This window comes from Odocoileus virginianus, chromosome 11 (assembly GCF_023699985.2).
Source record: "Odocoileus virginianus isolate 20LAN1187 ecotype Illinois chromosome 11, Ovbor_1.2, whole genome shotgun sequence".
In the NCBI taxonomy this organism is placed as follows: Eukaryota; Metazoa; Chordata; class Mammalia; order Artiodactyla; family Cervidae; genus Odocoileus; species Odocoileus virginianus.
In genome coordinates, this window is record NC_069684.1 from 41,087,072 (window position 1) to 41,112,252 (window position 25,181).

General features: G+C 38.4%; 1 protein-coding gene across 2 annotated transcripts; it reads right to left on the reverse strand.

Moving 5' to 3' along the window:
* Nucleotides 1-200: 200 nt before the first annotated feature.
* On the reverse strand, nucleotides 201-24,945 carry GORAB (golgin, RAB6 interacting). Of its 2 annotated transcripts, none has more exons than XM_020874170.2 (5): nucleotides 24,798-24,945; nucleotides 16,815-17,163; nucleotides 14,535-14,636; nucleotides 11,842-11,982; nucleotides 201-1,963 (listed from the first exon to the last, which is right to left on the reverse strand). In XM_020874170.2, exons 1-5 carry the CDS (start codon nucleotides 24,856-24,858, stop codon nucleotides 1,504-1,506), a joined length of 1,113 nt encoding a protein of 370 aa, XP_020729829.2. In that variant the 5' UTR covers nucleotides 24,859-24,945; the 3' UTR covers nucleotides 201-1,503. The 2 variants fall into 2 exon arrangements, with proteins under 2 accessions (XP_020729829.2, XP_070330437.1); XM_070474336.1 differs by lacking the exon at nucleotides 24,798-24,945 and adding an exon at nucleotides 23,431-23,623.
* Nucleotides 24,946-25,181: the final 236 nt, after the last annotated feature.

Here is a 25,181-nt window from a genome sequence, read left to right on the forward strand (position 1 = left end):
TCTCCAGGCAAGAATACTGGAGCGGGTTGTCATCTCCTCCTCCAGGGGATCTTCCTAACCCAGGGACTGAACCCACATCTCTTGCGTCCTCTGCATGGGCAGGCAGATTCTTCACCACTGAGCCACCTGGGAAGCCCCTACCCCATGAACAAACAGGATGCATTACTGCCACAGAGTGCTTAAGAATTCACACTCAACTGTTTAAACTTGTCACATTATAAATGCATTAGAATCATTTATTCATTAGAAAAATAAGTGTTTTGAACAATGAAGCTTTCAGTTTTTATGTATGTAATTCATGAATAAAAAACCAACTATCTTAAGTGTTTCTGTTCAGAGAAGTTAGTAATGGAAAGCTATAAAGTCAACTCAAATTACATAATATAAAAAGCTCACCTGCATTACTAGAAGGTAATATCTTTAAACAAACCTCATTTTAAAATAGGATGTCCCCAACTTTTTCAGAACTTATAATGGATACAATATTACATTTGTCCTTATCTTCTTTTATAATAGTTCTTTAAGCCTTAAAATGTAATATTTGTACTTTCAGAATTTCTGATAAACAGATCATAATTTCATGTGATAGTTACACATTCACATATAGTACAATGTAGTGGTCAAGTATTAGTGATGATAATTAACAAATTATTGAAGTAATAAAAAAACTATCATTTTAACAATTTTAATGTTCCATGACAGGATAATTTATATCCAACATATAAAACACATACAGGTAACTTTAAGAAAAAAAAATATATCACCTTTAAATAATCAAAAGTAGCAGTAAGATTTTTTGTATTATTTTCAGCCTGTAAAAGGGTTTTCACTGCCTAAATTTAAGCAACGTGCTGATTAGAAAAGAGACAATATATTAATAGTAGTTATATATACTGTGGTATATTTATACATATCTATGTTTGTATGTGTGTGCATGTATATCAACAGGCAACTTAAGGTGTCTGGTTCTTTTTGTAAACTATAACTTCCAAGTTGTATTTTACACGAGTAAGATCCGAACAGATAATTCAATCTAGTACTTTTGTTAGTTTTGTCTCTCAATCTCTTTTCCACATGTTAGTTTTTGTGTCTTTATTGATTACATGAAACAGAACTCTCATTTCCAACATTTCTCCCAGGAGAAGTTAAATAAGTTCCATTAGGTACTGATTATCATTTTTCACTTTACATTTCTGTATTCACCTGGTCTGAAAAAACAATTAACCATGTAGTTTTTCTTCCATCCTTTTAAATTACTTGTTTTCACCCAGTAATAAGGATACAATGGAAGACCTGGATTAAAATCAAGGTGAACTATGCCCCCTTATAAAAAACTATCATAATCTGAGATTTTTCTAGAACCTTCAAACATGTTACACTAAAACTAATGGATTTAAAAATTAATGTTGTCTTGAAGGGGCATTTATCAGAGGTCATGGCATAAACTACAACAGAAAGTTTACTGAATACCCTATTTAATTGTAAAGAACAAACACGGACACTTCACGTGATGAGAGAAGCTGAACTGTCTTTTACCACAGTTTCATCCTCTTGGTTTGGCCGCTCTGGATCAAGAAGGGCAGTGCTATTGGAGTTTTGCCCCAGTTTGTCTACCTTTGTGGAAGCAGTCTGGTCTTGAGGCTTTTTGTCCTCTTTAGCCAACTCTAAGGTCACACTCTCCCCAGACGGCTGAAATGACCCCTCTAAATGAACCACTTGTTTCCTTGCTTCTGCTTCTTGTTCACACAGCAGTCTCTCCACCTCCACCTCGAGCTCCAAAGTCTCCTCATCGGCGTGCACATCCAGTTGCTGCATCAACTCCTCCAACTTCCTGGCCTTGCGGAGCTCGTTCTGCTGGATGATCGTGCAAAGGTGCTCAGTGAGCTGCTCTTTAAGCTCCGTCTTGCGCTGCAGCTCCAGCTTTGCCGTCACGTACTCTGCTTCAGCCCTGTCAAACCGCTTCCTGCGGGAGCAGATATGAACACTGGTCTATTAGCTAGCTACTGAAGGAGATAGTCAGAGGGCTAGACACAGTAACTCCAACACCAGAAAAAATGATGTAAGAAGAAAATATGGCTATTAATACTTTACAGACACCTGTCTACATGTTAGACCAAGTAGGGTACTGCTGCTGAAACTTCCACAACATGCACATCTGGACTCTCCTAACCTAACCACATTTTACTGTACCCATTTCCTCTTTCCAAGGCTGTGCCTGAATGAAACCAGGTTGAAAGGTTAATTCAGTGGTGTGCTAGCTCCAGTGGGGGAAAGCCCTAATATGTAGTGTTTGTCAATTTCTGTAGTAAAAACATGATTACCATGGTCAATTTCAAGCTACTGATGTGATATCCCTGAATGCAGAATTGGGAAGAGATACACAAACTCTCTCATGAACCAGGCAAAGCCAGCTCTAGCATATAGCCAGTTAAATTTATGAGAGGTAAAACAGTAAGAGATGGAGAAAGCAGAAAAATCTGTATCTCTTGACTAAATGAATTAGAAAAGGGAGAAACATTTTGGTGGAGAAAGACATGGACAGTAGCACCTATTGCATGTGAGAACCAAAAATGTCTCCAGATATTACCAAATGTCTCCTAAGGGGCAAAACTGCCCCCAGTTGAGAAGCGCCAGATTGTTTTCACCCTGTCCACTCTGCAACAGACTACTGTGAAACTTTTACTAAGAAAAGTCAATTATTTTTTACATATATAGAAACTCCATAGGTAGATAATGCCAGTCTTACTTGATGCAGGGTAATTCTACTGAGGATGTCAATTTACAACCTCCCTTTTTTTTATTTGCCTTTCCATATAATGTGTCAGTTTTCTTTTTGTCTACAAGAGGTTGATCCCTACCTACCAACTAATTATTCTATTTAGTTACTACTAAGATCATGGCATCTGGTCCCATCACTTCATGGGAAATAGATGGGGAGACAGTGGAAGCAGTGTCAGACTTTATCTTTCTGGGCTCCAAAATCACTGCAGATGGTGATTGCAGCCATGAAATTAAAAGCCACTTACTCCTTGGAAGGAAAGTTATGACCAACCTAGATAGCATATTAAAAAGCAGAGCATTACTTTGCCAAGAAAGGTTTGTCTGGTCAAGGCTATGGTTTTTCCAGTGGTCATGTATGGATGTGAGAGTTGGACGGTGAAGAAAGCTGAGTGCCGAAAAATTGATGCTTTTGAACTGTGGTGTTAGAGAAGACTTTTGTGAGTCCCTTGGACAGCAAGGAGATCCAACCAGTCTATCCTAAAGGAGATCAGTCCTGGGTGTTCATTGGAAGGACTGACGCTGAAGCTGAAACTCCAATACTTTGGCCACCTTCGTGTGAAGAGTCGACTCTTTGGAAAAGACCCTGATGCTGGGAGGGATTGAGGGCAGAAGGAGAAGGGGACGACAGAGGATGAGATGGTTGGATGGCATCACCGACTTGATGGACATGGGTTTGAGTAGACTCCGGGAGTTGGTAATGGACAGGGAGGCCTGGCGTGCTGCGATTCACGGGGTCGCAAAGAGTTGGACACGACTGAGCGACTGAACTGAACTGAACAGTTGTGAAGGCTATGCTGCCTTACCTGTTATGATTGCCTTACTTTGCATGTGTGCATGCTCAGTCGCTTCAGTTGTGTCCAACTCTTTGTGACCCTGTGGACTGTAGCCTGCCAGGTTCCTCAGTCCATGCGATTCTCCAGGCAAGAGTACTGGAGTGGGTTGCCATGCCCTCCTCCAGGGGATCTTCCCAACCCAGGGATCAAACCCAGGTCTCCTGCATTACAGGCGGATTCTTTACTGCTGAGCCACCAGGGAAGCCCTGCCTTACCTTACTCAATGTAATAGTAATTTCCAGTACTAGAGTTACGGCAAGAAAGAAATAGGTATTATCTCCTTATGCAAGAGTCTCTGTCTCAGAAGGAAATACAGTGAAAAATAAATAAATAAAAGGCCTTGCTTTTAGAGAGCCCAGGGTTCAAAACCTACCTTTGCCATTTACAATGTGTGTACGTCTTTTGGCAAAACCTTTTCTGGATGTGAGTCATACTAGCTCAGGGACAGAGAGGGTTTTATTGCAGGATATAAGAGGTAGTCTCAAAGGCATGTCATCAGAATAAAGGGCTCTACTCTTCAATGGTCAGAAACCAGAGTTTCTTTCTTTTAGGCTTTCCTATCATATTCACAGCCTAGTATGGCCACCAGCTGTGTGATATCAAATTCTCTTCAATCAAACCCTCCATGTTCCAAAATTCCTTCTGGCTGGGCTGGCTTGGCTTGACTCATATCAGTTTAAACAGAACCCTTAATGCCAGGTCACGCCAGGCCCCTCAGTTCAGTTTATGGATTAAATGTTCTGGGGTTCCCATTTTTGTTATCACGTGTGCCCCAGGCTCAACATCATGAAAACAACACACAGCCAGGTTCCAGTGGAAGAGGCTGAAAAAAAGGCATGCAGTAACTAAATATTCCAGTATGGTGAGCAGGGGTAGCTTCGTGAACTAAGTCTTGGTTTGTCTATAAAATGGTGATGATAATAATACCTCATTTAATGCTTAGTTAACATTAAATAGAAAAAGGAGGGCAAGTGTCTAGCCTAGTGCCTGGTAGCCATTCAAGAAACAGAACTTCCTCTTCATAGCACCAGAATTAAAAAGTACTATTAGTATATCACTACACATGTCTCTGGGCTTCCCTGGTGGCTCAGATGGTAAAGAACTCGCCTACAATGCAGGAAACCTGAGTTTGATACGTGAGTGGGGAAGATTCCCTAGAGAAGGGCATAGCAACCCACTCCAGTATTCTTGCTTGGAGAATCCCATGGACAAAGGAGCCTGGCAGGCTACAGTCCATGGGATCATGACTGAGCAGCTAAGCACACAAATACTTAAAATTAAACTTAAGTACAATTTAAGAACTTAGGGTTTATATTTGAAAACTCTTATTTACATAATGTTCATTTCTCACATTTAATTTTTTTACTGTCATCTAGTAAATATAAGAATGAGAACAAGCTGTTCTACCCCATGTTAAAAGAATTGTTACAAAGGAGGGTACGCTGGGTATCTGGATCCCTTATTCTCATATAATATCCTACCTATGAATGTTCTTTCATCAAGCTTGAGAGCTCTGACAACAGTCTCTAGAGGTATATGTATCTTGTCCCTCCCTTTGACTCAAGCCCCCCTTCTCTGCAAATCTGTGGTCAGCCTCAGCCAGTCAAAGTCAGTTAGTAAAGATTTACTGACTAGGCTCATGAATGCTGAATTGAAATAAAATTTGCAAATCGGTCCCTAGGTTTCCATTGATCTTTCACTCTGAATAAATCATTGAAGATTCTGCATTTTGTTTATTTATTTAAAGTCCTCTGGCCAGAAACATGCATATATATATATATATATATATATATACACACACACACACACACACACATGTTTTTTTACACAGTGATTTATGTTCAAAAAATATTGATTAGTTTCACAAACTGCACTACAAGTCTGGGGGTCAGGTGGATAATACCAAATCAGACTAAGAAGACATACTTTGGAACAGAATAGTAAGAGCATTATACATAATACAGTAAGACAAATTGAACTGGAAATGTAATCATAGAACCATTCTGTTATTTTAAAGGAATCTTGAATGATTTAATGAATGTTATTTAAAGGATTCTAGAAACTATCTCTTGGTTTCAGTTTCCCTGAAAATTTTTTAAAACACCATTAACCCTTGGCATGCATTAGGTCCCACTGGAACTAAAAATTTTCTTAGAACTTTTAGTTCTTTAGTTTCTTTTCTGAACAGTTCTAACTATTTGTAAGTATCAACATATCATAGTTTTTATTATTTCTTAGAAGTTTTCCAGAGAACAAAGAGAAAATTTATTTATAATATTTTGAAAAATACACTAATTATATTTTACAGTTACTTTATCAGTCCACTGGGCCCTTTTAGAAATCTAAGATACATTATGGGATTGTTGAAATACAGTTTTTCTTGTATTTTGAAACATTTGTCATTTCCTCACCCTAGGAATTACTTCCTCATTACTCATCTATTATTCTCATGTATGCTGAAAATTTAAAATAATAAGAAAACAGAGAATGATGGAATGACCTAAAAGGATGATACAATAATGAACTGCTTAGTTTCCTTACTGTTTTGCCAAAGTATTACATCACCTTTTAATAAAGTATAAAATTAGACTGGAAACATCATACTTCTAATCTGCTTTTAGCTTTCACTAAACACAAGTGAGGATTACTTTTCATTTTCTACCCAGAAGAGCAAAGAAAATTTACAGAAGAAGACATTTGCATTATTGAATGTGAAAGTGTTAGTCACTTGGTTGTGTCCCACTGTTTGCAACCCCATAGGCTGTAGCCCCCCAGGCTCCTCTGTCCATTGACTTCTCCAGGCAAGAATACTGGAGTGGGTAGCCATTCCCTTCTCCAGGGGGTCTTCCTGATCCAGGGTTTGAACCCGGGTCTACTGGACTGCAGGCAGATTCTTTACCATTTGAGCCACCAGGGAAGCCCATTTTGCAGTTATTAGACAAATCATAATGCAGAGTTCCAAAGAATAGCAAGGAGAGATAAAGAAAGCCTTCCTCAGCGATCAATGCAAAGAAACAGAGGAAAACAACACAATGGGAAAGACTTGAGATCTCTTCAAGAAAATTGGAGATACCAAGGGAACATTTCATGCAAAGATGGGCTCGATAAAGGACAGAAATGGTATGGACATAACAGAAGCAGAAGATATTAAGAGGAGGTAGCAAGAATACACAGAAGAACTGTACAAAAAAGATCTTCACGACCCAGATAATCATGAAGGTGTGATCACTTACACTCACCTAGATCCGGACATCCTGGAATGTGAAGTCAGGTGGGCCTTAGGAAGCATCACTACGAACAAAGCTAGTGAAGGTGATGGAATTCCAGTTGAGCTATTTCAAATCCTAAAAGATGATGCTGTGAAAGTGCTGCACTTAATCTGTCAGCAAATTTGGAAAACTCAGCAGTGACCACAGGACTGGAAAAGGTCAGTTTTCATTCTAATCCCAAAGAAAGGCAATGCCAAAGAATGTTTAACCTACCATACAACTGCACTCATCTCACACGCGAGTAAAATAATGCTCAAAATTATCCAAGCTAGGCTTCAGCAATATGTGAACCATGAACTTCCAAATGTTCAAGCTGGTTTTAGAAAAGGCAGAGGAACCAGAAATCAAATTGAAAACATCTGCTGGATCATCGAAAAAGCAAGAAGAGTTCCAGAAAAAAATCTACTTCTGCTTTATTGACTATGCCAAAGCCTTTGACTGTGTGGATCACAATAAACTGTGGAAAATTCTGAAAGAGAGGGGAATACCAGACCACCTGACCTGCCTCTTGAGCAACCTGTATGCAGGTCAGGAAGCACCAGTTAGAACTGGACATGGAACAACAGACTGGTTCCTAAAAGGAGTATGTCAAAGCTGTATATTGAAACCCTGCTTATTTAACTTTTATGCAGAGTACATCATGAGAAACGCTGGGCCAGAAGAAGCACAAGCTGGAATCCAGATTTCCGGGAGAAATATCAAGAACCTCAGATATGCAGACGATACCACCCTTATGGCAGAAAGTGAAGAGGAACTAAAGAGCCTCTTGATGAAAGTGAAGGAGGAGAGTGAAAAAGTTGGCTTAAAGCTCAACATTCAGAAAACTAAGATCATGGCATCCGGTCCCATCACTTCATGGCAAATAGATGGGAAAACAGTGGAAACAGTGGCTGACTTTATTTTTCTGGGCTCCAAAATCACTGCGGATGGTGAATGCAGCCATGAAATTAAAAGACGCTTGCTCCTTGGAAGGAAAGTTATGACCAACCTAGACAGCATATTCAAAAAGCAGAGACGTTACTTTGCCAACAAAGGTCCATCTAGTCAAGGCTATGGTTTTTCCAGTGGTCATGTATGGATGTGACAGTTGGACTATAAAGAAAGCTGAGTGCCGAAGAATTGATGCTTTTGAACTGTGGTGTTAGAGAAGACTCTTGAGAGTCCCTTGGACTGCAAGGAGATCCAGCCAGTCCATTCTAAAGGAGATCAGTCCTGGGTGTTCATTAGAAGGACTGACATTGAAGCTGAAACTCCAATACTTTGGCCACCTGATGTGGAGAGCTGACTCATTTGAAAAGACCCTGATGCTAGGAAAGATTGAGGGCAGGATGAGAAGGAGACGACAGAGGATGAGATGGTTGGATGGCATCACCGACTTAATGGACATAAGTTTGAGTAGACTCCCGGAGTTGGTGATGGACAGGGAGGCCTGGCGTGCTGCAGTTCATGGGGTTGCAAAAAGTCAGACACGACTGAACGACTGAACTGAACTGAGACAAATCAAAAGATGCATGTTGTGGCAGGCTAAAAAATGACCCCCCAAAGATATTCACTTCCTATTCCCAAGAATCTGTGAACATTACCTCAAATGGCAAAAGATGTGACAAAGTTAAAGATTTTAAGAGGAATTTATTTTGGATTATCCAGCTGGGTACTAAATGCAACCGCATGTTTCCTTTTGAGAAAGAGGCAGAGTAAGTTTTGAGAGAAAACAGGAGGAAGCAATGTGACCTGGGAGGCCCAGACCTGAGTAGTGCAGCCACAAGCCAAGGTATGCCTTCAGCAACCAGACACCAGAAGGGACAAGGAATGTATCTTCCCCTAGTCTCTGACAGAATGGCAACCCTGGTAACATCTGATTTCAGACTTCTGGTTTCCAGAAGCACAAGAGAATAAATTTCTATTGTTTTAAGCCACTGACTTTTTCATAATTTGTTATGGCAGTCCTACCAAATCAATACGGCTTCCCTGGTAGGTCAGCGCTAAAGAATTCACCTGCAATGTGGGATACCTGGGTTTGATCCCTGGGTCAGGAAGACCCCCTGGATAAGGGAATGGCAACCCGCTCCAATATTCTTGCCTGGAGAATTCCATGGACAGAAGAGCCTGGTTGGCTACAGTCCCTGGGGTTGCCAAAGAGTCAGACACCACTGAGCAACTGAGAACATTTGTGTGTGTGTGTGTGTGTGTGTATGCATGTGTGGACATACACATGGCAGTGTCTATTAAACATGGAAGGCAAATAGCACACATTGTTTTTCCTGGTATTTTGTGGTTCAGTTGCTCAGTCATGTCCAACTCTTTGCGACCCCATGGACTGTAGCACACTAGGCTTCCCTGTCTTTCACCAACTCCCAGAATTTGCTTAAATTCAAGTCCATTGCATCAGTGATGCCATCCAACCATATCATCTTCTGACGTCACCTTCTCCTCCTGCCTTCAATCTTTCCCAGTACACTGAGGGTTAAAGAAGAGTTCTACAGGGAGCCACTCTCAGTTTTACAAGCGGGCCTGCGCAGCCCAGGGCAGCGCTGCAACCACAGCTGTGAACAGCAGCAGCCGTGACAGCTCTTTCCAGCTGCCTCACTCCAAGTGTCGTCTTCTTAGAGGTGTCTACCCTGACACTGCTCTACAGGAACCAGTTTTAAGGTGAATTCTGGCCTATTCTATGGAAGAAACTTCTGTGGGCAGAACAACAATATTTTTATTTAAACAAAGTCAAGGAAATCTCCCACAGAACCAATGAAACTGACTACCCTGGGGATTACCTTCAGTAGAAGTCTCGACCACAATACTATTATCACCAATCTATAATTGCCTAACAACCATAGCTGTAAATTTAGAAAATGTTGTCTTAATCTTCTGCATGACCCTAGTTCTAGGCTAAATACAACCCTGGTTCTAGGCTAAGCTGTCTATGGCTCTCTTTGACTTAACTCAAGAGCTTATGTTTTTAGAAATAATGTCACACATACAATAAGGATACTCACAAACATCTATATCAGTGTTAGTACCATGACAAACTGTCATCTTTAGCTTGTTAAGAAATGCAACAATTTATCATGTAAAATCTTTTACTATATAAAGTGTACAAAAATGTCCTGAAAAAATACTCATATACTGTGGGATACTGTCTCCTTTAACCAGCAATCCCACCTTCTTTGTGGTTCTCTGAAGGCTAAAACAATGGCATTTCTTATATAATGTTCAATGTACAAAGGCATCCTTCTCCAGCCCCCACCCCCAGGACAGAATTAAAACATGATCAAATGATTTTTCTGTTGAGACATCCAGAATAATCAGAATTATTCATTTAAAAAGCTAAAAAGGCATAAAAACATTCCTCTGGCAAACTTGTTACAGAGGAAAAATGTGCTAAAAATCTAGGCTTAGTCTAATTTTAGTAAAATCTTGGTTACCTCTTTAATGACCTTATTAATAGAAATGGAACCACCAGTTATCAGCTACTGATGGCATTAATTTATGCAGTTACTTAATAAAAGCAACCCATTAGGTCTAATAGCATATGGTCAAACAACAATTACAAAAATCACAAGGACACCACAAACCTCTTTCTTAAACAATAAACAGTGAATTAAAAACCACAATCAAGCATTTCCGCTTTATTAAATTGTTATATAAACATTCTGATGCTGTGGTTTACCCTGGACTAATGAGGCATTCTGATTGATTTCTACTGTTACAGAGAAAGATGCAAAACTAAGTCATTAACACAGCATTCCCTTGTGAAAAAAGACAAACCAGGATGATTAAAGCAATGTTGAAAAGACTGAAAACCCTGAAATTGGACTTAATTTTTTTGCTCTTTTATCTGTTTGCAAAGTTCATGTAATTCTTTACATGTGTTAGTTTGTTTTGAGAACATGCAATGATGATTTTTTCTCTTAAAAAAAAATGCCAATCATTGAAACCAAGGAAACATGTGATAGCAAACCATTTTACACAGAGCATAATTGAAAAAGAAAAAAACTTCAAGCTTTCAATACAGAGTGGTATTTTCTTTAAAATACTCAAATGCTTTTAAAAAATAAACTAGATCTTTCTTTGATGAAAACTGAAATGAGAACTAGGCTAATCCTTAGACCATCTCAGATAATCAAAATTTCTTAAAGAAAGAACACAGACTTGGTGTTAGAATAATATAGAGTTCTGGAGCAAGTCATTCAGACTTTTAGAGTCTCAAATATTAAACAGCTGATGGCTTAGCAGGAAAGACTAAAATGTAAATAAATAAAGCAAGAAATCCTCTAGCAGGGGTATAACAAGGTTAATGAGTAGGGCAGATTTAAGAGTTAATGAAGACTTCAAGAAGGAGATAATTTGATTAGACAGCATATTAAAAAGTGAGACATTACTTTGCCAACAAAGGTCCATATAGTCAAAGTTATGGTTTTCCAGTAGTCATGTATGGATGTGAGAGTTCGACCAAAAAGAAGCTGAGCACTAAAGAACTGATGCTTTTGAACTGTGGTGTTGGAGAAGACTCTTGAGAGTCCCTTGGACTGCAAGCAGAAAAAAAAGTCAGTCGTAAAGGAAATTAGTCCTGAATATTCACTGGGAGGACTGATGCTGAAGCTGACGCTACAATAATTTGGCCACCTGATGCAAAGAGTTGACTCACTGTAAAAGACCCTGATGCTGGGAAAGACTGAAAGCAGGAGGAGAAGGGGATGACAGAGGATGAGATGGTTGGATGGCATCAACAACTTGATGGACATGAGTTTGAGCAAGCTCCAGGAGTTGGTGATGGACAGGGAAACCTGGCGTGCTGCAGTCCATGGGGTTGCAGAGTTGGACACAACTGAGCAACTGAACTGACTGAAAACCGGAATAGGTACAGCACCTAATACTATTGTTATGAGGCTTAACGATGATACACATAAATGCCTCTGGCCTAGCTAACAATATACATTAACTAAATCAGACTCCTAACTCACCGAGCATATGAATAGTCGAGGCTGGCCTGGTCAATCCGGTTCCTGAGGATTCCAATGTCAGCTGACACCATGTCATCTAAAGCCTGTAACTCCTTCTGGATCCTCTTCAGTTTCATGGTTTCTGCCTGAGTTCTTTTAGATCTATAAAATGAAAAACATGAGTGGAAAAATAAAAATATTTTAAAATCACATGTCCACATACAACTGAAAAAACCAACCTACTGTATATACAATATGATTATAGTATATAATTTTTAAAAGCTAGAAAAAAAACAGAAAAACTGAAATTAATGCTAGTAATATTTTGGTGTATCTCCAAAACTGCATGTGCACTTTTTCCTCTTATGATTCCAAATTTTATTATTAGTATATATTGTTTTTAGAAACAAGAGAAAAAGTAATATTAAAAAAAAACAATAAATCGTTCACTCATAGGTCTATATTCATTCCCTAAGCACTAAAAGGATGTACCTGTATAGAGAACTGGATATATTAGAGTATCGAACACAGCTTTTCAAATTCCTTAAACTCTTCTTGCAAAGCCCATTTTCATTTGTCTGATACTCAGCGGACACTGAGAACAGATGCCAGCATTAAACATCATTTCTTTGTATGTCTGAGAATGTCTACGTGGTTTTAATTTTTAGGACTCATTTCTTCAAACTTTTATTGTTTTGACTCCTCTTCTCTAGGCAAAACTACAGGTCCTCAAAATTTTTTCCAGGGCTCAAAACCAAACACTCTATTTGCCCCCTTGTTTAAGGGCAACTTCAGCCCTCTCGACACTCCCAAGTACATCATCTACCTCTGAAACAATAAACAAATACAAAGCCAACCTTTAATCATGATTTCACTTGTTTCAAAATGTCATACACATTCTCAAAGGAAAATAAAACTCTTTAACAAAACCACCATACTGCGACTTGATTTCTACTCCATTATGCATTCACGCTTGTTTTCTGTCTACAAAAGCTAACCAAATGATTTTTTTTATTTCAAATATTAATGATTCAGGCTTCCCACGTGGCTCAGTGGTTAAGAACCTGCCTGCCAAACAGGAGAGGCAATAGACGCAGGTTTGATCCCTGGGTTGGGAAGATCCCCTGGAGAGGGAAATGGCAATCCACTCCAGCATTCATGCCTGGGAAATCCCAGGAACACAGGAGCCTGGCGGGCTATAGTCCATGGGGTCACAGAGTGGGACACGACTGAGCACACGTGCTTTAATAATCTACTGTCCATTTATTAGTAATCTAATCAGTTACATTTCCTTACATTTCTGTCTATAGCAGTGCTATCTTAAATCAAAATCATATAAAGAAAAACAAGTACTGAGCCTGTAAATCTTTTTGTAAAATCCCTAGTAAACAGCCTCCCTAACCTCTTCCAAATTGAAGACTACCAAAATGCATTTCAATAATCACACTGTTTTCCTTCTTGAAATGTAAGTCAAGTTGAAATTCTCTATCCTTCATTAAAGATCAAGATGTACAGTAAGAGAAAAATAAATCATTAGTTTTAAATACATATATCCCTTTGGCAGATAAAATCCTGAATTACTCTGATACCTACTTACCTTTCTCTCCAGCCCTATGCCTTCCTCTCCCCCTGACACATACCCTATCTTTAATGAGAAATAGTGCTGCCAGACTTTTCTGGAGATCTAAAAAAAAAAAAATGCCACTGAATACTTGTGGCATTTAGTTCGCACTATTCTCAAACACTGCTTTACTGACTGAGTTTGGTTTCCTAAGGCCACAGCATACCAGAAACTATAAGCTAAAAGGGAAGAGTGGTAAGGGATGGGAAAGTGGCTCAAAGGGGACTGTTGCTGTTCCAGGCCCGTACAAGGCAGCAAGGGAAAAGCGACTGCTGACAAACTGGTCCTGAAGGTGAGAGAAAAGCAGAATCATATGCAATATGCAACAGAGCTCTTAAGGGCAACCCAGAGTCATGGATAAAGTTAAGTTATATCATGTATCTTTTATCAGTGGGGGCGGGATAAAATTTTAAGAAAAATGGCCATAAAAAATACAATTAAGTTTTGTAGGAGTATAAGTCACTTACTTGGAATAATCTTATTCCTCTACATGTCAGATGATTAAGGCTTAGGTCAAAATTAAAACCTGCATTTGTTGCTAACTTACTTATGAAGAAAGAAAGTGAAAGTGTTAGTCTCAGTCGTGTCCAACTCTGTGCGACCCCATGGGCTGTAGCCCGCCAGACTCCTCTGTCCATGGGAATTCTCCATACAAGAATACTGGAGTGGGTTGTCATTCCCTTCTCCAGGGGATCTTCCCAACCCAGGAATCAAACCTGGGTCTCCTACACTGCAGGCAGATTCTTCACCATCTGAGCCACCAAGGAAGCCCAATTTACTTATATCAACAGCTATTTACTGCTCTCTTATGAGTATGTATGTAGCTGGTTAAAACTAAAAAACACTGATGATGATCTTAAGTTTTAACTGCATCTATATTCATAAATACATTATAATCTATGCTTTAAAAGCCTTCCTTAATAAATTAAGACTGGAATCTCTGTATCACTTGTAAAGCATAATTTAATAGGTCTTAAAAGTAATGACTGTAGAGAAAATGTCATTTATTAGAACAGACATAGGAAAATAAATACATAACATGACAAAACTGATTGCAGGTTACAAACAACCTCTCCTGGTTCAGGTGCCTCACCTTTCTGCAATAGCTTTAGCCAAAAGAGCTTTCTTACGTTTATTTTTCTCTTCCATCAGCCGCTGTTCTTGCTGGAGGACTTCCCAACGAGATTTTTCTTGCCTTGGGAGCAAAAGTATAAAAATGAGCTTTTTATACTTTCCCACACCTTGCCAGTCTCAGTTCCTAAGTATAAAATTCAATCAACTAGATTATTTATATGTATATATTTTTTCCCCAAAAGTTCTCTTAAAAGGAACCCATCTGTAGTTCATCATTTTGTTCTAATAGGAACAAAGACTATGATTTGAAGTAAAGGCTTAGATAAATTGGCCCTTTGAAATCCACTGTATGTATATAATCTAGAAACCCACAAACTTGAAGCCAGAGTACTATGGCATTCTTTAGGAGTACAAAGAAACTTGTTTAAGTTAATCATGTATTATATGCAAAATAGATAAGGACTATAAATTGTTCTATAGCTAATGTCAAATCTTTTAAGCGTTTTCTATAACAAGCAATAACCAATGTTTATTTCATACATTTTTTCTTTCAATTTGTTCACTTCCGTCTAGCTCTCATTTTTAAAGAGTGAAACACTACGAAATAAAACTTGAATGCTGGGCTCAAAAAAAACTCCAAAGATCTACAAACATGAATTGTCTTCCAATCTATCCAATTCTGAAATACATTAAAATTTTCTGTAAATTCACGAACTTAATGTCAATGCAAATTAAACAAGGTAATGAGAAAGCTGTTTGTCCCTATTACTGTCACTTCTCATAGCCATTGTACCAAAAATCTCCCTCCTGAGACCTAGCACCCGCTTGTAAAATTATCCTTTTCTCTATTCCTACAATCTCCACCTTAGTGCTGCTGTTGGTCATTGCTCATTTTTACTGTTTCCAGGCTTCTCCTCCCCAGATACCTCAGTTGTAGCTCAAACCAATACCCTCTGCCAAATGATCCCACAGCACCAACACCTGGATGTTCTCAGTTAGTTTTATCAGAGTGTCATCTCCCCTTTGGGGTCAAGGAACTCACTAGACAGGCATCTTCAGCTTCCAAACCCTTCTTCACACTTCTTTAATTCTCTACAATTTTCTGGGCTATTGTGTGCCTCTTTCAGAAAAGTGAGATGTCATCTCTGAACATTCTCTAGTATATAGCTTTCCTTTACTTCTCTTATAGCCTCAGAATGTCTCCTTTTCAACAACCATTCCTGAGATGATATTTATTCTATGAAAAATTTCTCAAATACCTAAAATGATAATAATAATTTTCCTAATGACATTCGACCTCAATTTTCCAATTTAATACCCCCCCTACTTGTTTCAGGACTATGAGAGCTGACTACATTTAAGACATTAAATGTAGACACATTTAATTTTGGTTCCATAATTCATATGGCTTTATATCTCTTGTCAAAATGATTTCTTGGCTATAAACCCTGGTGGGCAGGAAACACTTTTTAAACTTAGTAGAGAATCTGGATCAGCAGAGATTGGAAAAAGAGCTGAGATTAGATAAAACATACGACACTTTGAAAAAGAGTGACTCAGAAAATGGAAAACAGAAACAGAGACTATTCTTTCTTCCCTGTGAGTGATAAATCAGGAGAAACAAAGAAGGGCTATTCATACATAAGTCATATAATAGAAAAAAACTGATTATAAGAATTCACAAATCACAGAATGGCAATTTCCACAAGAATGTGGCTAAACTAAATTCAGGAGGTGGTTTCTAATACCAATACAACAAATAAAGAAATCTAATGACTAATTATTTAATTTGTCCTCTCAATTCCCTATACTCTTTCCTTTGATCTTCTTGTCTCTTCACAAGCACCCTTTTCTGAGTCAATGAAGATGCTATCTGAAAGTTGAAAGAATGGATTCAATCTGGGGAGGAGTATCATACATATAAGAACTGGTTCTGGTGAGTGTAAAGTACACAGGCTTTGGATCCGGAGACTTGCATGTGAACCCTAACTCTATTACTTACTAGCAGGGTATTCACTTTCGGAATACAGTATTTTTTCTAACATATCACATCCATAAAGTAAAAACAACCAATATGCATCCTAAGACTGTTGTGAAGACTAAATGACATAAAACATATAAAATGTTTAACACTGCTACTTATATTTAGGTAGTAGCTATTTTTCAACAGTTTATTCATCACATTTTCAGGTTAGACTATCAAACAAACAAAATATTAACACTGTATTTCTTCAAAGTTCAATGGGGAAAAAAAAAGTAAAATGAAAAGAAAGTCTCATGGATATATAGACTTACTAACAATTCCACTTTCTTTTTTTCCAGTTGGCAATCTGGTTTTGGAGGCAGAACCTCAGCATTTTTGTGAACTTCATGGGAATTCTTAAGTCCCAGTTCCTTTTGTTGACTTTCAGTACCCTGTGGTTTTCCATCACCAACAGGAGAGGAGAGTGTAAGGGGAGTAGGAGCAGAAGAACATGGTCTCTGAGTATTAAATCTTTGTTTTGGTGCAGAGAGCAGCTGCTCTGGAGGTAATGAGGCTGACCCATCTTGAAGTCCAAATTTTTGACTTTGCTCTTGAAGGGCTCTTTCTCGCTGAAGTTGCTGTCGACTTTTCTTCCCAAGGAGACGCCGCTGTGGTTCAAACGGATCTATATATATGAAAAAAAGAATGGAGAAAAATTCCTTTGTGTGAGCAGCAAATAATTTTAACTTCTCTAAGAAAATAAAGCAGTAATTCTGCAAGGATTTTCTTCCCTTGTCTTCCTTAAAATCCCAGAGGGAAAAACTGCCATCTTCCTGCAGAATTTGACAGTTCTCTGATCATACTGCTAATATTTAACAAAAACTAACCTACTTCTCAATTTATCTTTAAGGAAGTCCATTTCTTTGTGAGTTAGGCCTTAGAATACAAAGCAAGGGTTCACCCTGATTTGCTGTCAGAAGAATCTAATATGACCAAAGTTGGCAGACAAATGAATTCACTGATATGTCTTAAATTTGACTGATGGTTCTGTCTATTCTTCTGAAATAAAATGGTGGCTTTTTTCAAATGGGCTTCACCTTTCTTAAATTTTAACAGATCTTAGGGTAATTTGATACATAGGTAGACACAATACACAAAGTATTACCGAATGAAGTCTTTTAATTTTAGGGATGCTAGTTAACCCTAAATTGTTTCCTTTCATCTTCCAAACAGCCTGGGCCTATGTTCCCCAAAGTAGTTAGCCTTTAATCAATGTATGCAAGCTAATTTTAATAGCAGCCTGAGTAAAGCAATAGAGGAACACAAAATAATCGGGAGAAGTCTTTTTAAAAAAGTATTATGAATTAAATGATAAGAAAGTAATTAAATGTACTTTTTGGACTGTCCATACCAGTATTAACCTTGTAGGTCAGACAACTGGAGACTCTGACTCACATTCACACTATACTTAAGATCAATAAGTGATACATTCCAATAAGTGCCCAGGAAATGAAACTGATAAGTTTTTGTAAATGACCTAAACGGGGTTTGTAAAACCTAATAATGACCTCTGAAACAACATAAGCTTATTATTTAAATTTCTCAAAGGAGAGTTAAAGCTTGGGAGTCAAATTTCCATTGTTGCTTTTCTCCACCTCATTAACCTTAGGCAAGTCAACTGATTATTAATACTCTATACCTCAGTTTCTTCATCTGTCAAACTGGTTGAAAATTTACTTGCTTTACTTAACTCAAGGAGTTGGTGTAAGAATTAAATGAAATATGGAAAGAAAATATTTTCAAAAGACATATAATCAAAAGTAAAATGTTATTACTATTGACTTTAGCCAGAAACACAAAGTACTGTACTATATCTTGCAACAGAAACTTATTCTAGGCTGCTGATCTTTATTCACACCATCAGAAAATGTCACTGAGCCTGCTTACCTTTCAGTTATACTTATTAGTTGAATTATTAATATCCCTCTGAAAGTCAATAATGCAGCTTCCATTTTATTTTGCATTTTCACAGAACCTACCTATGAGATTAAAAATGCTAATTTTTAAATTCCCAAACAACAAATCAGGTCACTTTAGAATTAAACAAATGACAAAAAAACCTTTTGGAACTAGTAAGTCATTATAGCAAGGTTGCAGAATATAAGATTAACATACAAAAACCAACCACTTTCCTAGCAGCAATGAACAAGTGGAATTTGATATAAAAAACCACAGTCACATTTATGTTAGCATTCAAAAAAAGAATTACTTAGATATAAATCTAGCAAAATATGTACAAGATTAAGAGGAAAACTACAAAACCCAAATGAAATCAGGGAACTAAACAAATGGAGAGATATTCCACATTCATGAATAAGAAGACAACTTTGTCAAGATGTCAATGTCAGTTTATCCTAAACTGATCATATAGATTTAGAGCAATGCCAATTAAAATCCCAGCAAGTAATTTTGTGGGTACTAACAAACTGATTCTTAAGTTTCTATAGAGAGGCAAAAGATCCAAAATAACCAATAAAATATTGAAGAACAAAGTTGGACTAGCACTGCTTGACTGTAACACGATAAAACTATAGTAATCATGACAGTGGGAATTAGCAGAAGAGTAGAATAGAGATCAATGGAATAGACTAGGGAGTCCAGCAATAGGCCCACTTTAATACAGTCAACTGATCTTTGACAAGGGTGCAAAGGCAATACAATAGAACAAAAATATTCAACAAATGGCACAAAAATAAATCTAGACACAGACCTTATACCTTTCACTCAAAATAGATCATAGACCTAATGCAAAACTCAACTATAAAACTCCTAAAAGACAACACAGGAGAAAATCTAGAAGATGTCAGATATAGCAGTGAATTTCAGATACAATACCGAAAGAGATAACTGATAAACTATACTTGATGAAAATTAAAAACTTCTGCTCTGTGGAAAACAATGTCAAAGGAAGAGAAGACAGCCACAAACTGGAAGAAAACATTTGCAACTGACACATCTAATAAAAGACTGCTATCTAAAATATACACAGAATTCTTAAAACTCAACAATAAGAAAACCTCATTAAAAAATGGGTCAGAAACCTTAACAGATACCTTGTCACCAAAGAAGATATACACATAACAACTATGCATATCAAAAGAATCTAAACTATATACCACAGGGAAATGCAAATTAAAATGAGATACCACTACACAAATAGCAAATGGCAAATAGATGGGAATCCAATGGAAACAGTGAGAGACTTTATTTTCTTGGGCTCTAAAATCACTGCAGATGGTGACTGAAGCCATGAAGTTAAAAGATGCTTGCTTCTTGGAAGAAAAGTTATGACCAACCTAGACAGCATATTAAAAAGCAGAGACATTACTTTGCCAGTAAAATTCCATCTAGTCAAAGCTATGGTTTTTCCAGTAGTCATGTATGGATGCGACAGTTGGACTATAAAGAAAGTTGAGCACCAAAGAATTGATGCTTTTAAACTGTGGTGTTGGAGAAGACTCTTGAGAGTCCCTTGGACTGCAAGGAGATCCAACCTGTCCATCCTAAAGGATATCAGTCCTGAATATTCATTGGAAGGACTGATGTTGAAGCTGAAACTCCAATACTTTGGCCACCTGATGTGAAGAACTGACACATCTGAAAAGACCCTGATGCTGGGAAAGATTGAAGGCAGGAGGAGAAGGGGACGACAGAGGATGAGATGGTTGGATGGCATCACCGACTCAACAGACATGAGTTTGAGTAAATGCCGGGAGTTGGTGATGGACAGGGAAGACTGGCGTGCTGCGGTTCATGGGGTCACAAAGAGTCGGACATGACTGAGAGACTTAATGGAACTGAACTAAACCACTACACAACCATTAGAATGGCCAAAAATCCGTAACACAGAGAACATCAAATGTGGGTGAGGATGTAGAGCAACCTGAACTCTTTCATTGTTGGTGGGAATGCAAAATGGTAGTCACTTTGGAAGACAGTTTGGTGTTTTCTCACAGAACTAAACATTTCTTAACATATGATTTAGCAATTGTGCTCTTTGGTATTTTTAATGAGATAAAAACTCATATACACACAAAAACCTGAACATGGATATTTAGAGGAGCTTAATTCATAACTGCCAAAACCTGGAAGCAACCAAGATGTCCTTCAGTAAGTGAATGGATAAACTGTGGTACATACAGACCAATGGAATATTATTCAAAGCTAAAAATAAATCAGCTATCAAGCCACACAGAGCCTGGGAGAACCTTAACTGCACTACTAAGAGAGAGAAAACAATCTGAAAAGGTTATATACTGTATGATTCCAACTATATGACATTTTGGAAAAGGTAAAACTATGCAGACAGTAAAAGAATCAGTAATTGCTAAGGTTTAAGGAGAGAAGAGAACGAACAGGCAGAGAAAAGAGAATGTTTAGGGCAGTGAAAATACTCTGTATACTATAATGATACATGACATCATGCATTTGTCCAAACTTGTGGAATGTATTAATACCAAGAGTGAACCCTAATGTAAACTATAGATTTTGGTGACTATGATGGGTCAATGAAAGTTATAACAAATGTGTCGCTCTGGAAGAAGACGTTGATACTGGGGATGGCTATGTACCTGTTGGGGCAGGGACTATCTGGGAAACCTCTGTATCTACCTGTCAATTTTGCCATCAACCTAAAACTGCTCTTAAAAAATAAAGTCTTTAGGAAGAATTGGGGGGGGGGGAAGGAACATGCTCTTTTGCATACTTTTTTGGGGGGTTGCAAGTATCAAGGAGGCTGTGGTAAACTGGGAGCACAATTACTGTTTCAAGCAGACAATCCATTAGCCACCTCTAACTGACCCCATGGACAGTCCATGGAATTCTCCAAGCCAGAATACTGGAATGAGTAACTTTTCCCTTCTCCAGATCTTCCCAAACCAGGGATCAAACTCAGGTCTCCCACACTGCAGGCGGATTAATTACGAGCTGAGCCACCAGGGAAGCCCTTAAAGATGGCAGCTGTCACTAAAAACTTAAGTCCAAGTTACCAGACTTTTTGATTTTTCACTAGAAAAATTCAGATTTTTATGTCAAATATAGAGAACTGTATCAATCAAGAAAATCTAGATTATGCTATAGGGGCAAAGAACCCTGGAAACTTTATGGTTTTAAACAACAAAGGTTTATTTCTTATTAACGCCACGTGCCAACTGAAGGCCAGAAGGGGCTTCCTGCTGATCGGCCTCTTAGGGCTCCAGGCTGATTGCCCAGCCAGTGTTTGCTAGCCCCCAGGGCAGGTGAGAAAAGAGCTTAGGAAGGACTCGGTTTAGCAATTAATTGCTCTGACCCAGGAGTGACTTAACACTTATGCTTACAGTTCAATGCTGAACTAGCACTTGGCCTGATCCAAAAACAAGGACAACAGGAATACACTGGGAAGAGAAGTGAACCAGAAACAATTTCGCCAGTATTAATTTAAAAGAAGTTTTAAGATTAGATAATCCAAAAAGGGGGGAGGGGATGAAAACATTTGTGGCTTAAATCAAGCCAGTGGGCTGAGTTTGTAATCTTTGTTCTACATCCTTTAATTAAGCCCTGCTTTCCCCACCCAAGACAATTATCATTTGAATCATATGTTGATCATCCCCTTCCTTTGCTTTTTATGCCATACTGTGTCTACAAATACTTCTTTTAAATGCTGTATTATTTAGTTATTTTAACTTTATATAAAGGATATCATGCAGGATATAATTTTCTTTAACTTAATATGATATTGCCATTATTCATCCATGTTGTTCATGTCGCTGTAGCCATTTAATTTTAACACTGCATAATACTCTATTGAGAATATTCTCTAAGTCTATTGATCGTCTACTGATGGAAGCATTTATTGCCAATGCTCACTTCACAATCTTCTCCTGCTATAGTGAACTATGACAGCACCAAATCATGGTGTGCAGTGGCTATATGGAACAATCACCTGTCAGCCCATGTTAAACATGAAACTAGAGTGAAAAATAAACCTTTACTATTTCAAACAACTGATATTTCAAGGCTATATGTTACTGCAGCTTAACTTGGCTTAACCTGACTTCACTATTATCAGTACTTTTGAAACTGCATTTGCCCCTTCTTGATCATATTCCCTTGCCTTCCCACCATCCTAAATTTTGTGTTTCATTCCTTTAATTTTCTTTATATATTCCCTATATTCCTAAATGAATATACATGCTTTGTATGATTTTGAGCTTCTATTAATGGTAGCAGACTGTATATATTCTTCTGCAATTTGCTCTTTTCACATATTAAATCTATGAAATTTATGCATGAAATACATGCGGCTTGTAGTTCAATTCCCACTAGCTGTATAGTAGCCCGGTAGATGATCTTACCACAATTTATTTATCCACTCCCTTATTTATCCACTCCCTTGTTAATGAAGACTAGGTTGCTTCCAGCTTTTTAATATTATAAACAGTATAAACAAAGAGTATTAGGAACATGTTTGAATTTCCCAGATGCCCATATGGACTTCTCTAGACTATTGCTGTCTTTATTTTTGCTGGCAACCAACTCCATCTTCATAGATTATTTAAATATATTTTTAAGGCTGGAGAACAGCTGGAAGGAGCCTTAAAAATTAAAGATTCAACTCTTTTAGTTTCACAAATGAGAAATCCAAGACAAAAAGATTTAGAGGCAGAGCTGTGAGATCTACTATTTTCAATCACTGTGGTTGGCCAAGTATACAAAATGCTGAGATGTTTTCTTAAGATAGTCAAAGACTAGTTGGTGTCTATGTTCTAACATCTCAGTGAAATGATAGGTCTTAAAGTTAAGGTCCTTCATCCCCTCTCTATCCCAAATTATGGAGATATTTAGAAATGTACTTCCAAATAATGAATCCAGTGTTCAATTTAGCATTAAGTCTTCCTTCCTGGGGCAAACTCACCTCTACTAACACACAATCTCTGTGAAATACCGCCAAGCTCCATCCAACCACCAGCAGAGTAACATTTATGTTAATTCTGTAGCAAGCTCTGGTACAACTACTATCACATTATATTATAGTTTGTCTCCTCGGCAGACTATAAGCTCTTTGAAGGCAGGGACGAAACTCTGATTATATCAGCATCTCTAATGCAGAAGCTGCCTCCCTTAACTTCGGGCCAGATCAGAAGCAAGGAACTAGTACCAGGAATGTCAGTTAATTATAAACTTCAGTGTAACTTTTACAATTCAGCTTTTAAAGGTCTCTGAAGCAGTCAAAATTTTCCTGATCCATATAATCTACACTGCTATCACATTACAAATTTACTTCCTTTTCCATTTCTCAGGCCTATATTATCTTCACCGCCATGCTAAAAACAAACAAGCTGACCTGAGCAACATCCAACTTTCTCACACATTCTAATAAAAGGCATAGAAGGGATTATTAATTCTCCCCCAGAATGTGTAAGTTATGGTACCAAGAGTGGTGTAAACTCACAGAAGTAGCATGCACTAGCAAGATCACTATACACAACTTTATGAAATTTCAATCACAAAGCACAGTTTATATTACGAGTTTCTCACCAAATATCAGCAAACTTAATTCCCTCATTAAAAAATAACAAAACAGTAAAAGTCCATTGAGTGATTACACTATAAAGATGGAGAAGCAAGCTCAAAATTTTAGCTTACACTGAAGTCAGCAGATGTGCATGTCTATAGATTGATAGGTAGCTAGATAGCTCTACATTTCACACCTAATCTCTCAAAGACCCTTTTGGTTTGCTGACTCTCAAGAGTTGGAAGGAACTGCAAAAATCATCTGGCAACCAGAAGTGAATGCAAGACTCCAGATGTATCATGACAAACTGCAACTTTCTGCTTTTATTCAGATCCCTGTGCTTCCTTTTCCCAATCACAGTCTGCGTCTTTCTATAAATACACCACAATTTAACGCTAATACGATGTGTGCACCTCCTTCCTTTACTCTGACCCCAACCCTCCATCCACTGATCTGTGCCGCAAGCCTCCTACAGGTCACTTCCTCTCCCAAGTCCCATTCCTTGCCCAGGAAAAAGTCAAATCCCTGAAATAGATACCTTAACTCTCTCAGTCTCGAGGGTCTGCCACACACTCCCCACCGCCACCTCAGCAGTGGCTCCAAGTGCATCCAACTCCTGAGCCCCCTCAGTCCTGCCCTCCGACTTACAGCTCCCTCTCCCTAACACAGGTAACCCTTTTCCCCGCCCCCTTTCGCTCAAAAACTGCAACCCCGCCCCTTCCCTTCACAGATAGAAAAATTAAAGCTCTGCAGACCCGTCCCTTTACCTTTAGTCTGTTTTAGTCGCCGCAGCTCCTCCTCAGAGAAGCCGGCCCAACCCTGAGCCATCCGCCTTGGCTTGCCAGCACGCTTAGTACCCTAAACCTCGGAGCCCCGACTGCCAACACGACTACCCAGGCACATCCGGGTTCTTCCCCGCCGCGGCTGACCAACCAATCAGCGCATCGAATTCTGGACGCAAGGCCCCCTTCTCCCTTGCAGCAGGACCCGGATCTCTTTCAGGCTGTCTCCGGCAGTGCCTGACAAAGTGCATAAGGAAATCTTTGCTTCGCAAACATTCGTTCCCCTTGACCTGGCTTTTCTCTTTCTCCCTGTCTCCTGTGCTTGTTGGATTATCGCTTTAAGAGGAAAAAGAGGAACTACCGATGCGA

Coding starts and splice junctions, on each gene's coding strand:
- GORAB (XM_020874170.2), bottom strand. CDS start 24,858: ATGGCTCAGGGTTGGGCCGGCTTCTCTGAGGAGGAGCTGCGGCGACTA. Junction 14,637..16,814: donor GAAAAAAAGAAAGTGGAATT/GTTAGTAAGTCT, acceptor TTTGCTCCCAAG/GCAAGAAAAATCTCGTTGGG. Junction 1,964..11,841: donor CTCGACTATTCATATGCTCG/GTGAGTTAGGAG, acceptor CTGCTCCCGCAG/GAAGCGGTTTGACAGGGCTG.